General features: G+C 44.3%; 1 protein-coding gene across 2 annotated transcripts in view; it reads right to left on the bottom strand.

Annotated features, from left to right (window-relative positions):
• Nucleotides 1-14,875, bottom strand: part of ARHGAP26 (Rho GTPase activating protein 26) — a 488,708-nt gene that overhangs the window by 320,262 nt on the left and 153,571 nt on the right. For both annotated transcript variants that reach the window (XM_038739982.1, XM_038739983.1), the window contains exon 6: nt 6,344-6,454. In XM_038739982.1, the coding sequence (XP_038595910.1) occupies nt 6,344-6,454 (111 nt within the window). The remainder of the gene's footprint in view (nt 1-6,343; nt 6,455-14,875) is intronic.

Here is a 14,875-nt window from a genome sequence, read left to right on the forward strand (position 1 = left end):
ATCCTCATTTTACAGATGAGGTGACTGAGGCCCACAGAAGTGAAGTGACTTCCCCAAGGTCACACAGAGGAAAAGTGGCAGAGCTGGGATTAGAACCCATGACCTTCTGACTCCAAGGTCAGTGCTCTATCCACTATGCCATGCTGCTTCTCTTACCTTGCATCTACCCTGGTGCTAAGGACAGCGTTTGGCACATAGTAAGTACTTAACAAATACTACAAGTATTATTATTTGTATATGGATTAATGGACGGTTGGGGAGTGATAAAGATGATACAAAATGAGGGGATGGTCTCTTGTGGAGCAATAGAAACAGGGGGCTCCAGATCTGCCTGGGCAATGGAAAAAAGCTGCCCAGTATTTGGTACTCTATGCTTGGGAAGTACCAAACAAGTAAGTGATGACTTCACAGAATAAATTTACACTCTAATGGGAGACAGCCATGAAAATGTTTCCAAATAGAGTGATCAAAATAAAAAACTGAATGCTTTATATGAGAAAGCATATAAGTAGGTACATAAGTGCAAAAGAAGTAAATGAATTCTGAAACAATCGCCTCTGGGGTCTCTAGATGTCATGGTGAAGAAATAAGGCAGAGGGAGGGCAGATTTGTTGGGGAGAATGTAATTATCTGCCCCAGGTCAACCATAAAATGCACTGATCCACCTGCATAGTCAAGCATTGACTGAGGTTGAAAAATTAAGACACACATATAGACTATTTAGGACCAGAGTATTAATCCAACTGATGCCATTTGACATTGTTTCTAGGAAACAGTTCAGTTGAACTGCCCATTGAACCATGGCCTTCACTGGGCCAGGGGAGTGGGAAGACTTCTCACTTTGTAGAATGACAGGCCACAGATGACCTCCCCCCACGGCCTCCCTTGGAAATAGTTGAGAGTTCTTCACAGCCCTGAGCTCAACCAAGATGTTCTTTCTAATCCTGAATTCCCCAACTGATCCTAATATCAAGTATAAGCTGAACTTCCCAGGCTGCAAGCAAAGCCAGTTCCCTCTAGACAACGGAAGAGCAGAAGTGAAGCCCACTGCATCCCGGCCAAGGTTCCTTGGTGTATTCAAATAATCTTCATAAAGTACACGAAGTGAAAATCTTGAGGGTCTCACTCCTAAGGCTTCATGATTTCAAGCTTAAATCAGCCTAAATCCTTTGGCCTTTCTTAAAAAATCTTCATTTTGTGCCTCTCCTCTGTACTCTTTCCGTATCTCCAAAATTACAGGTCCAAACCTGAGCATTGAGAAGCAGCATGATCTAGTGGATAGAGCACAGGCCTGGGGGTCAGAAGAACCTGGGTTCTGATTCTGGCTCTGCCACTTGTCTACTGTGTGACCTTGGGCAAGTCCCTTCACTTCTCTGGGTCTCAGTTCCCTCATTTGTGAAATGGGGATTAAGACTGCGACATAGACTGTTTCCAACCTGATTAGCTTGTTCACTTGCAATTAACCTAGCACTTAATACAGTGCCTGGCACATAGTAAGCACTTAACAAATACCATAAAAAAAACTACAACCGGGCTAAGCCTAGAAGGACCATCACCTCAGACTTCCTGAATGTTTTTATTCATTCACCAAAAACAATTCATTCTTCTGCAACTTTAACAGCGTATTTAAGGGCTCATATTTGACTTGTGCTACCCCAGGGCCCGATTCTTTTCTGCCCTGCTACATAAAGTCACACTTCATCTTGTATCCTACCATCTTCCCCAAATTATCCTTTTTCACCCCAACTGAGTTTCATCTAAATTAAAGAGAAGAACCCAAAAACTATCAACTTTTCTTCCTCTACCTCAAATCCTCCTAAAGTATCCTCTTTCAAGACATCTGGGAGGCTAAGCCATTCACAGAGAAATGACAGCATTTGAGCCACTCTCTTGGGCAGTAAATAGGAATGATGCCGGATAAGAAATGGGTTGGTCTCCGTAATTACATGGTATCTGGTGAGCCTCTACATTTATAGTAACACCTGCCACTGTTTTGTGGCAGAGGCAAAGAATTAGGAGTGATTCTTTAGTTGCAGGTGCAAAGTCTCAGAGTACAACCTATACTTTAAGGGAATAATGAGTGATTTTTAACATACAGAAAGTGCAATTTGGACATTAATACCTGCCTCGGAGCACTGCCTTAATTCGACAACTGACGTTTTCCTTAACCAGACTCCAGGAAGGGCGTTGTCTAACTCTCTTTCCCTTCCAGTCTCAAAGAAATGACCTCTGGCACCAACTGAGGTGGGGGGAGTGGACAAAGAAAGCGGTGGAGCAACCAGGAAGCCTTTTCCTTTTTTCTAACATAAACACACACCATGGCTCCAGCCTCCCACAGAAACTGTCCACTTTGGGGAGACAAAATTGCTTCTTGCAGGGGACTGTTGTGTGTCAGAATGGGCCGGGTTGCTTAGTCCAACTGGCCTCTGGGCTCCCAGGCATCTCTCTGACTTCATTTCCCTTCTCCCCACCTCTACAACCGTGAATGGTTTACCCCTTCATTTTCCTGAGGGACTGGGTCTCCTTAGGGTAAATCAGACAATAAGCAGCCAGCTTTGAGGTCATGCCTCCTATTAATTCTGATTTATCCTTCCCTAAAAGGAAACAGAGTGTCCCTTGCTAACAGCAAGCGTTATCAAATCGCTCAATGAGACCAGCACCTGGAAATGCACGGAGGAGCTCGGAAGGCTGAAAGTTCTGGATATTTATTTTGTTTTGACTTCCCGTGGTATCATTTCTTTTCATTCTCTATTTTCATTTCTCCCCAGAGGGCCTAGTTCCCTCTGACCCTGCTATTATTGGCCCTCTCCTCTCCTTCCTCTTTCCTCTCTCCTCAGTGCCTCTCCCAGGGCTCACTCCATGGACGTTTGAACCTACTCCTCTCTGGAAGGAAGCAGCCTTAACCGGGCCTTAACTGGGCAGGGGTAGGGGGAGTAGGGAGAGCATGGGAAGGAGGGTGAGGTGGTGGGGGGAGAGTTGGGAGCAGAGGAGGGGAAGGCTTTGCCCACAGCTCTATAGAAAGGAGATTCTAGATGGTGGAAATTAGCTTTGGAGAGCTATCAGTGTTGTATTATGATTGACATCTGCAAATCCCGAGACCTCTGCAGCCTCCCAGAAAAAGTTAACATATCAGAGGAGATGATTTCAGTCACAGAAAGAGGGTAAGATGATGATGATGATGATGGCATTTATTAAGCACTTACTATGTGCAAAGCACTGTTCTAAGCACTGGGGAGGTTACAAGGTGATCAGGTTGTCCCACGGGGGGCTCACAGTCTTCATCCCCATTTTACAGATGAGGGAACTGAGGCACAGAGAAGTGAAGTGACTTGCCCAAAGTCACACAGCTGACAATTGGCGGAGGCAGGATTTGAACCCATGACCTCTGACTCCAAAGCCCAGGCTCTTTCCACTGAGCCACGCTGCTTCTCTATGAGCGAATGTTCTCCTTTGCTTTCCCCATTGTCAGTATTTCCTAAAGCCGAGGGAAAATTCTAAATCATCATTGTCATATGGCAACCTGCAGGGCATTGTAATAATCACCTGGGAACATACAATAGAAGATAGGATCCCTGTCCCTGGGGAGTGTACAATCTACTATGGGAGACAGAAGACATAGATTGCAAAGTTACATTAAAAATGAGAGGAAAAACAAATTAAAAACCAAAGTAGGTTAAAAAAGAATAAAGACACATGGACATTAAGTGCGAAAGAAGGTTGGAGGGATAAAATGGCCAAGGAGTGAGGAATAAACTGGGGAGTGCTTCCTGAAGGAGGTGTTCTTTTAGGGGAGTTCTGAATGTGGTAAAGGGACCTGATTTGAAAGAACTGAAGGTAGGAGGAATCCTTCTTCCTGACTTAGGGTGAGAGATGGACTAAATGAACTAACCCCAGGGACTTTTCCAGTTGCTGAGTTTAGTGAGGCCACAATTTCTCCCCTCCCATGCTAGCTGCCACTGAGAGTGAAAGCTATTAAATCATTTCTCTATGTTGGATTCCAGGGGCTGGCCAGCCACCTCCCTCCACACCTACACTCAGTAGGTGTGAAAGCCAGAAGCTTGTCTTCAGCAAGCCAAGGAATGCGTTGCAACTTGTTGGTAAAGTAAAGGACTCTAGGATCGGAACCATCCTGCTGTGCCCCTGGTCACTTTCTACTCCTGCCTACATCCATGAGAGCTGCTGTACTACAGAGATGACAAGCCCCCTAGGTCCTACCCAAAACAAAGTGGAAAACAACTGTGGGCCACTCTATCCTCCCTGTTAGGCCACATCTGATTCTTCTCTTGCTACCAGTGGCTGAAGGGTAAATACAGAGGGTGGAAAAATGAACGTGAGGAGAGATGAGCCCCAAATCCCCACCAGATACCTCCTCAAATCGATGTAATGATAATAATAATAATAACTGTGGTATTTGTTAAGCACTTACGATGTGCCAGGAACTGTGCTAAGTGCTGGGGTGGACACAGGTAAATCCGGTTGGACACAGTCCCTGTCCCACGTGGGCTTCACAGTCTCAATCCCCAATTTACAGATGAGGGAACTGAAGCCCAGAGAAGTTAAGTGACTTGCCCAAGGTCACATATCAGACAAGTGGCAGAGCTGTGATTAGAACCCATGACCTTTTATTTCCAGGCCCAAGCACTATTCACTACCCCAATTCTCCTACCCTTGGCAATCAACTGATTCTGGAGAAATATGGAAGCCTAGGCACCCAGAGATGTTGTTAATTCAGCTTTAGATTTAAATGAACAGGGGCAGCTCCTGTGAGGGCAAGGGAGGAAGGGTAATAAGAAATTCCCCTCAGGATGGCCCGGGCTAATTGAAGTGTGGCTTCCCAACAAAGTCCATTACACAGCAAGCCAAACCAACAAGCTCTCTTCCAAAGGCGTTGGTCTGTGTTATTGATTTTTTTCTATAAATCATTGCACAGTATCTAATAGAAGTAAAAGAGCTAAAGTCAGGATTTTTTTATGGTATTTGCTAAGTGTTTACTGTGTGCCAGGCAGTTTCCTAAACCCTGGGGTAGATACAAGCTGATCTGGTTAGACACAGTCCACGTCCCACATGGGGCTCCCAGTATTAATCCCCATTTTCCAGATGAGGTAACAGGCACAGAGAAATGCCCAAGGTCACACAGCAGACAAGTGGCAGAGCAGGGATTAGAGTCCTGGTTCTTCTGACTCCTAAACCCATGCTCTATCCATTTGCCATGCTGCTTCTCTAATCCTATTTATACTACTTTTATGGGAAAGTTAAGTAAGCCCCTAAGGGGAAATGTCTCTGGCAGATCATTCTCACAGACCCAAGGTTGAAGTTCTTATTTAACTGCCACAGTAACTTTAATCAGGAAAACAAAATTGCCTGATGTTCCCTTGACCAGATTAGACTGACATCATTTCACACTGAGGACGCCCTTTTCACATATGGCCTAATCCTCAATAACCATGTCAAAGAGACAGTAAGTCAACTTTACAAGTTTGTTAAGTGAGATAGAATTGCAACCCTTAACATAAAAATATCTTCTGGCCATGGCTTATCCTCAGGGATTATGGCATGCCACATTCACCTAAAATATGAAACCGCCCAATATGAAATCTCAAACTTTTGGTACCACGTGACCCGAGGGCTATAAAACCCTTGCAATTTGGCCAAAATAATCAGTGATGCTTCTGAAAGGCAGTGTACCTATGCTCTGCAGCAAAGGCTCTGAGCTCCTGTCCAGCACTGACCGATCTCTCATTTGTATTTTCATTAAAGTCCCTCAAGATTAAAAGTCTCCAGCCAGATACAAGGATAGTCCCTTTAGAACTAGTATGCATTACTAGGTAACATTGCCTAGTGAATAAAATTCACCACCATGCTGTGCATACTCCCAACATGCGAAGTTTCCACTTTACACTCCAGGAATACCACTAACCAAGACTCCCCTCAGCCCTGCCGAAGACACTTACCTTCTCATTGGCTATATGGTTGAGAGTATGTGAGGGAAATTTGGAGAAAATTGGCTGCTTTCTTAAAAAAATAACCCCGGGAAATAGTTTTCTGTCTTCTAGAGGAGGCAAGGGGTATTACATGGCAAATTGTTTCAAATACCAACTTGCAAAAGGGTTCAAAAGCTGAAAACTTCTCACCCCGGTTCATAAGCTGAGTATATGGGCATGGCCCTATCCTACTGAGAGTCTTGTAGCTTTATCAGTTTGTTGAAGGTTCTGAGCCTAAAGCCAACTCCTTACAAACACCATTGTGCAAAACTTCAGGCCTTTAGCTCCTCAAACTGGGTACCAATAATGTGAAGCAATTGTAGTCCCTTGCGTGACAAATTCTGTAGTTTTACTTTACTCACTGGTTCCACAAATTCAAACATCTTCCTCTCTTGGACTTCCTGCACCTTGAAGACATATTCCAAGGAGACTTCATAAAAATGCTGCCGGACCAGGTCCACCTGGCTATCTGCCTGAAAAAAAAAAAAAAAAAGGATTCAAGTAGAGATTAAAGTCAGTGTACACAACTCAAGCATTCCTTGCTCAGGTCAACAAGAACCTAGGCCAAATTGAAATCAAAAATCCCAAAGGGCAACAACCAATGGGAGGGCTGGGTTCCGAGAACAACCTGACAATGCATTATGGATCTAATGGAGGATCACGGAAAAAGAGAAATAGGAAATCAACAGGGTAGGCTACATCACACCCTTGCTAGGAAATACTCAGTGGACTATCAGAATTCAAGATGGCAGGAACTCTGTTAATCAGTCTTGCACAACTCCCTCAACAATGCAGTTGTGCCTGCAGGCCCTTCCTAACATAACATGAAGCTACTAGCCTATCAATAATGTGCAAAGTCTTCAATACCAATCTTGGTATTTACACCCTTACTTGCCTGTTCTCTCACTTTCACGTGTAAGTGTGCTTGCGTGAATGGGATACACTTGCAAACTTGATTTTCCACATTGCCTTTTCCTGCTCGCATATGTTGGTTTGGATTGTAGGCAGAGATCATTTCTTTTCCACATTCTTTATGCTACCCTTATGTCTTCCTTTAACCACAAACACCTTCTCTCTTGGTTTCCCCATTCCTGAGTCATTATATAGAATGTCATACTCCTTGCTGACTCCTTTGGATTTTCGAGATGCCCCCTGCCCTTTTTCACCAAGGTGCCCTCATAGCCTACAGGTTGTGTTCAATGAATCAATCAATCGATCGTATTTACTGAGCACTTACTGTGTGCAAAGCACTTTACTAAGCGCTTGGAAGCGTACAATATAACAGACACATTCCCTACCCACAACAAGCTTACAGTTCAGAGAACTGGGATGAGCAACCAGAACTTGTGCATATTTACTATTCTATTTATTTTGTTAATGATTCATTCAATCGTATTTATTGAGTGCTTACTGTGTGCAGAGCACTGTACTAAGCGCTTGGGAAGTACAAGCTGGCAACATATAGAGACAGCCCCTACCCAACAGTGGGCTCACAGTCTAGAAGGGGGAGACAGAGAACAAAACAAAACATATTAACAGAATAAAATAAATAGAATAAATATGTACAAGTAAAATAAATAGAGTAATAAATACGTACAAACATATATACATATATACAGGTGCTGTGGGGAAGGGAAGGGGGTAAGGCGGGGGGGATGGAGAGGGGGAAGAGGGGGAGAGAAAGGAGGGGGCTCAGTCTGGGAAGGCCTCCTGGAGGAGATGAGCTCTCAGTTGGGCCTTGAAGGGAGGAAGAGAGCTAGCTTGGCAGATGTGGGGAGGGAGGGCATTCCAGGCCAGGGGGATGACGTGGGCCGGGGGTCGACGGCGGGACAGGCGAGAATGAGGCACGGTGAGGAGATTAGCGGCAGAGGAGCGGAGGGTGAAGGCTGGGCTGTAGAAGGAGAGAAGGGAGGTGAGGTAGGAGGGGGCGAGGTGATGGAGAGCCTTGAAGCCGAGGGTGAGGAGTTTCTGCCTGATGTGAGGAGTTTCTGCCTGTTAATGATGTGCATCTAGCTTTACTTCTATTTATTCTGATGACTTGACACCTGTCCACATGTTTTGTTTTGTTGTCTGTCTCCCCCTTCTAGACTGTGAGCCCGTTGTTGGGTAGGGACCGTCTCTATATGTTGCCAACTTGTACTTCCCAAGCGCTTAGTATAGTGCTCTGCACACAGTAAGCACTCAATAAATATGACTGAATGAATGAATGAATGAGTCAATCAATCAATGGTACTCAATGAGCACTTGTGTGCAGAGCCCTTGGTAAAGCACAACAGAACAAAACTGGTAGACATGTTCCCTGCCCACAGAACACCAGCTACAGAAGTAGGCATCAGACATGTTCAATCTAATACAGGCACAAGTTTGAACAAGTCACTTGAGAGGCAGAGTGGTATAGTGGAAAGAAGATGGATCTGGAAGTTGGACATTTTGGGTTCTATTCCCAGACCTGACACATGCCTGCTGTGTGACCTTGGGCAATCAAATCAATCAATGGTACTTAGTGAGCTCTTACTGTGTGTCCAGCATGGTTCTAAGCGCTTGGGAAAGTACAAGAGAATTAGCAGACAACACCCTGCCCCTAATGAGCTTACGATAATAAAAATGATGGCATTTGTTAAGTGCTCACTATGTGCCAAGCACTGTTCTAAGCGCTGGGGTAGATACCAAGGCATCTACATATCTACATACAAAGTATGTATCACAGAGAAGTCACTTAACTTCTCTCTGCCTTTGTTTCCTCAACAGGAATATGGGAATAATCATACCTGCCTTTCCCAAAGTCACAGAAATGTTGTGAGGACAAAAATGAACACAAAAGGACTTTGAGAATAAAAGTGCTAGACCTCAGTTTCCTGTCTACCAAAGAAGGCTAAATCTGTCTCCTTTCCAGCACCCACAGGACAACAATTAGAAAGCAAAGAGTAGAGAAAGGGGCAATGTGAAGTGCTGTGGCTATGATGACAGTCATTGGAATGTAACAGGCCTAATTTATTGTTCAGTGAACAACAGAATTACTTCAACTCTAGCCTAAAAGCTCTACCTTGTTGATAAAAACCACATCTGTGGCTACATCACTGATCAGCATATTTATTTATGCTGCACAGAGAAGCAGCATGGCTCAGTGGAAAGAGCCCGGGCTTTGGAGTCAGAAGTCATGGGTTCAAATCCCAGCTCCGCCGTCAGCTGTGTGACTTTGGGCAAGTCACTTCACTTCTCTGGGCCTCAGTTCCCTCATCTGGAAAATGGGGATTAAGACTGTGAGCCCCCCGTGGGACAACCTGATCACCTTGTAAGCTCCCCAGCGCTTAGAACAATGCTTTTCACATAGTAAGAGCTTAATAAATGCCATTATTATTATTATTATTATTATTATTATTTTACTGCATAAAATTCTTCTGAAAGCACATTTCACATCAGAAGAAGTAGAGGGGTATGTGTAGTTGCTTAGATGCTAAGACCTGTGAACGTGCCTTCAATAGCACGTTTTTATGCACGTACTATGTGCCCAGCACTGCTCTAAGTAGATTGGACACAGTCCCTGTCCCACGTGGGGCTCACAGCCTTAATCCCCATTTTACAGATGAGGGAACTGAGGCCCAGAGAAGTGAAATGATTTGCCCAAGATCACAAGGCAGATATGTGATGGAGCCAGGATGAGAACGCAGGTCATTCTGACACCCAGGCCTGGGCTCGATCTCCCTATGCTACCTCCTACACTGGTCTCACCTTCTCCGACTGACCGGTTTGGACTGGGCACTAAGACTGTGAGTGTTATGTGGGACCTGAACTATGTCTAATCTGATTATTTTATATCTACCCCAATACAGCCCCTGGCACATAGTAAGTGCTTAACAAATACTCTAAAAAAGGCCGGGAGGAGGTCCCCTAGACTACCTGATCCCCTGGGACTTTGAAGGTGGTTTGATCAATCAGACCCAGGATGGGTTAATCCCTTTTTGAAATACAGGCTCCCAGAGAGGAGGTTATTTCCTCAGCAGCCCCCACTCCTCTAGGAACAGATGACTGCTGAGGAAAACAGAAAGGGGAGCTCTTAGAATCAAGAGCGTTTTTTAAACCTTAACAAGCAGGAATGGAGAGCTGTTTGAACACATACAAATATTTAGGAGAAGGGCCCAGAAAGCCCTGCAATTAGGCTCCAAGAAGAGGCGCAAATCTGTGCCTGTTGTTATAATAACTGTGTTGACATGCCTTTCGGCCTGGCTCATGCAACCTGAGCTAACATCTGCTAATGTTGTCTTTAATCTCTCCAGAGTTAGACCAATACACTTACGCTCAACTGAGAATTTACCCCTCTCCCTCCTTTCCTGTCTTCTTTCAGAGAGAGGCTGCCTGAAGGATTGTGAAATACAAAGAGTCATTCACCAACTGCCTCACTGGCACCTTTTACTGGAGAGGAGCTGAGCTCAGAACTCAGATCATTGGTGGCTGCCCCACACAGCATGGCCTAGTGGAAAGAGCACAAGTCTGGGATTCAGAGGGCCTAGGTTCTAACCCTGGCTTTGCCGAACACTTCATCATCATCATCATCAATCGTATTTATTGAGCGCTTACTATGTGCAGAGCACTGTACTAAGCGCTTGGGAAGTACAAATTGGCAACATATAGAGACAGTCCCTACCCAACAGTGGGCTCACAGTCTGAAAGGGGGAGACAGAGAACAAAACCAAACATACTAACAAAATAAAATAAATAGAATAGATATGTACAAATAAAATAAATAAATAGAGTAAAAAATATGTACAAACATATATACATATATACAGGTGCTGTGGGGAAGGGAAGGAGGTAAGATGGGGGGGATGGAGAGGGGGACGAGGGGGTCACACTTGCTGTGTGACCTTTGGAAAGTCATTTAGAGTCCTACTTTAGAGTGTGAGCCCCATATGGGACAGGGACTGTATCCAACCTAATTCACTTGTATATACCCCAGCGCTTAGAACAGCATTTGACACACAGTAAGTGCTTAAATACCATATAAAAAAAAAGGTCGGTGTCAGTCTGGCTAGAGTCTAGGTCCCTCAGGACCACGAGACTCATATGCTCCAAAATTGACTCTGAAGCTGTTAGAAGCAGTGTGGCCTAGTGGACAAAGCACGGGCCTGGGCATCAGAAGGACCTAAGTACTAATCCTGGCTTCACCACTTGTTTGCTGTGTGACCTTAGGCAAGTCACTTAACTTCTCTGTGCCTGTTACCTCTTCTGGAGCCCTAAGTGGGACATGGACTGTGTTCAACCTGATTAACATGTATCTATTTATTTATGTATTTATTTATATTAATGTCTGTCTCCCCCTCTAGACTGTGAGCTCATTGTGGACAGGAATATCTCTGTTTGTTGTTATATCATACTCTCCCAAGCACATAGTACAGTGCTTTGCACACAGTAAGCACTCAATAAATATGATTGATTGAATGAATGAATCTATCACTTACTTAGAAGAGTGCCTGGCTTATAATAACAATAATACTAATAACAATAATGGCATTTATTAAGCGCTATGTGCAAAGCACTGTTCTAAGCACTGGGGAGGTTACAAAGTGATCAGGTTGTCCCACGGGGGACTCACAGTCTTAATCCTCATTTTACAGATGAGGTAACTGAGACACAGAGAAGCTAAATGACTTGCCCAAAGTCACACAGGTGACAATTGGCGGAGCTGGGATTTGAACTCATGACCTCTGACTCCAAAGCCCATGTTCTTTCTACTGAGCAACACTGCTTATAGCAAGTGCTTAACAAAAACCTAAAAAAAAGCTGTTATTTGACCTTCAGTCACCAAATCTCTGATCTATGTATTGCACTCTCCTAAGTGCTTAGTACAGAGTTCTGCACATAGTAAGCGCTCAATAAATACCATTGACTGATTGATCAATCGATCCATGGAGAGGTGACTGAGAAGGCCCTTATATCGATGATGAGACCACAAGCGGGAATATTTTGGAAAGGGAGAAGTGGGAAAAGAATACAGTTGGAACCCATTTCTACTCAATGTCCTGCAATTTAAAGGTGCCAAGGGAGGTAATGATGAAACCTACCCCATTCCGGGCCCTGGAATCCAGATCCTTAGGTTTTACCCAGATATAGAACAGTGCTCTGCACATAGTAAGAGCTTAACAAATGCCATTATTATTATTATTATTATTATTATTATTATTATTATAGAGAGAGCTGGGAGAGCACCAAAGGAGCTGACTGTTGAAAAGAGTTAGAGTCTGGGGAATGTGTCTGCTAACTCTGTTGTACTGTCCTCTCCCAAGCGCTTAGTACAGTGCTCTGCATACAGTATGCACTCAGTAAATACCACTGATTGATTGATTCCAGGGAGCAACTGACTTCTCTTTCCTCTTTCAACTACCTTCGTCTTGTGTGTTCCCATTCTCACCCTTCTATCACGACTGTCTGTGTCTGAATTGCCAGCACAGGTGACGTCTCCCAGGCTTTCTGTAATGGACTCCCATCCTAGCTCAGCCCAGGTCGCTAAGAACTGCCGATGAATTAATCAATCAATGGTATTTATTGAGTGCTTACTATGTGCAGAGTACTGTATTAAGTGTGTGGTAAACAGAATGGAGACATAAAACTAATCCCCCATTTCTCCTATTCACTCTCCCTTCTGCATTACCTATGCACTGGGATCTGTATGCTTTAAGCACTTGATATTCACCCCACTCTCAGTCCCACAGCACTTATGCACCTCTCTGTAAGCAATTTTAATGCCTGCCTCACTCTCTAGGCTGTAAACTTAAACTCCTTAATAGTCAGGGAATGTGGTATACATTGCAATTGTACAAGTATTTCTAGACTGTGAGCCCACTGTTGGGTATGGACCGTCTCTATATGTTGCCAACTTGTACTTCCCAAGCACTTAGTACAGTACTCTGCACACAGTAAGCACTCAATAAATACGATTGATTGATTGATTATTGTATTGGTATCTATTGTACTGTATTCTCCCGAGTGCTTTGTACAGTGCTCTGCCCACAAGAATGTCCTGGGAGTCAGAAAGACAAAGGTTCTAATCCCTGCTCTGCCACTTCCCTGCTGTGTGACTTTGGGCCAGACGTTTAATTTCTCTGTAAAATGGGGATTAAGACTGAGACCCCCATGTGGGAAACGGAATTGTATACTGAGTAGCTCGTATCTACCCCAGTGCAATACAGTGCCTGGCACACAGTAAGCATTAAAAAAAAAAAATCACTGACATTGATTGAAGACAGATTCCTACCCTCAAGTAGTGGGGGATACAGATACAAAATGCACTGCAGAAAGAAGGAAGAAGAGAAGAGAAAAATGGATATATGGGTGCCTAAATAGTACAGACTATAACTCAATATGTACACAAACGCAACAGGCGGTTGTTAAGTGCATAAGTGCTCAAGTGGTGAAAATTGCTGAGGTGATAGTTGGAAAGAGATGATCTGAGAGTTTGCAGTCAGGATTGCTGTAGCCTGTCTCCCAGCCACCTTCACAGTCCCCCTAAATTCCCTGCCCCTCTTTTACCTCCCGCTCTCAAAATGAAAATTTACCACATGTGATTGTGAACCCAGTGGGCAGAACCCTGGATTTTACTATATCTAGCACACCACTGAACTCAGCAACTTATTGTTGGTAGACAGAAAGGTGTATAACTCATATTCTCCTTTTGAAAGCACCACTCTGGTGGAGGAGAAATACAGTTAAGCTAATAAGATCTGGGAAACGCAGTAACCAGAAGCTAGAAGGAAAGGATTGCCCACAATGGACAAGCCATGGCCTTTGGATACAGAAACCAACTACCTGCTTCTCTAGATCTTAAGCCGAGACCACATTTGTGGCCATGTTCCCTCCAAGCCCCCTCTCAGGAGGTTGTCTATTTCTGCTTCAATCAGATTCTGCTAAGATTTTCCCTCTGTATCGGTATGCGTGAGAACCATGAAATGTGATATTGCCAGTGTTCCTGGCCCAGGACATTCATTCAGTCAGTCATAGTTATTGAGCTCTTACTGTGTGCAAAGCACTGTACTAAACATTTGGGAGAGTACAATACAACAACAGACACATTCCTGGCCCACAGCGAGACATGTTCCAAGTGGCTCAAGTGAAGTGAGCCAACAACTGCACAGGGTGAGACATCATCCACATCTTATCAACCAGTCATCTGAGGCCTCTGGCTCATGGTGGTCAAAGCAGGAAGAACCACCTCTACCTATTCCCTTTCCTGAGCACTCAGACTCACCACACTTCCTCAGTAAATAGGTCAGGGGATCCAGCCATCTAATTAACAGAGACCCAAACCCCGAAATAAATCAGGCTGTGGACAAATAAGAATGTAATAAATGAAAAAATGACACTGATACTTACTCAAATGCTTAGTACAGTGTCCTACACCCATGCTCAATATGACTGACTGATTGATTACTGTCCACAATGTTTTGCTGCTGAGGCACTTTTTGGGAAGACTGGGCAAGACAAGTAGAAATTTTGTGGAACAACGAGTTTCTTTTAATCCGGCTGCATGGCTCCCCTCCCTGCATTCCAGAGTCAAGACTAGGCACATTGTGGGCTCAACACAAAAACACAGCTTTCTCAGCTATGCCCATAGAGGTAGAGAGGACAAAGTTCATACCAAAGGGAAAAGGCCCAGCATAGCAACTTATGAGACCAGGAGACCATTCTTCTGAATTTTAGCACCACAAATATACCCTAATTGAAAAAGCATTGCATTGGGTCTCCTGACCAAAGTTCTAGTCCCAGCTCTGCCACTGGCCCGTCATGTGACCTTGAACCTCTCTGGGCCTCAGTTTCCTCATCCATAAAATGGGGATCAGATATCTGCTCACTTCTTAGTGAGCCTCCTGCAGTTAAGGACTTTGTCCAGTCTAGATATCCTG

The sequence above is a fragment of the Tachyglossus aculeatus genome, chromosome X1 (assembly GCF_015852505.1).
Source record: "Tachyglossus aculeatus isolate mTacAcu1 chromosome X1, mTacAcu1.pri, whole genome shotgun sequence".
In the NCBI taxonomy this organism is placed as follows: domain Eukaryota; kingdom Metazoa; phylum Chordata; class Mammalia; order Monotremata; family Tachyglossidae; genus Tachyglossus; species Tachyglossus aculeatus.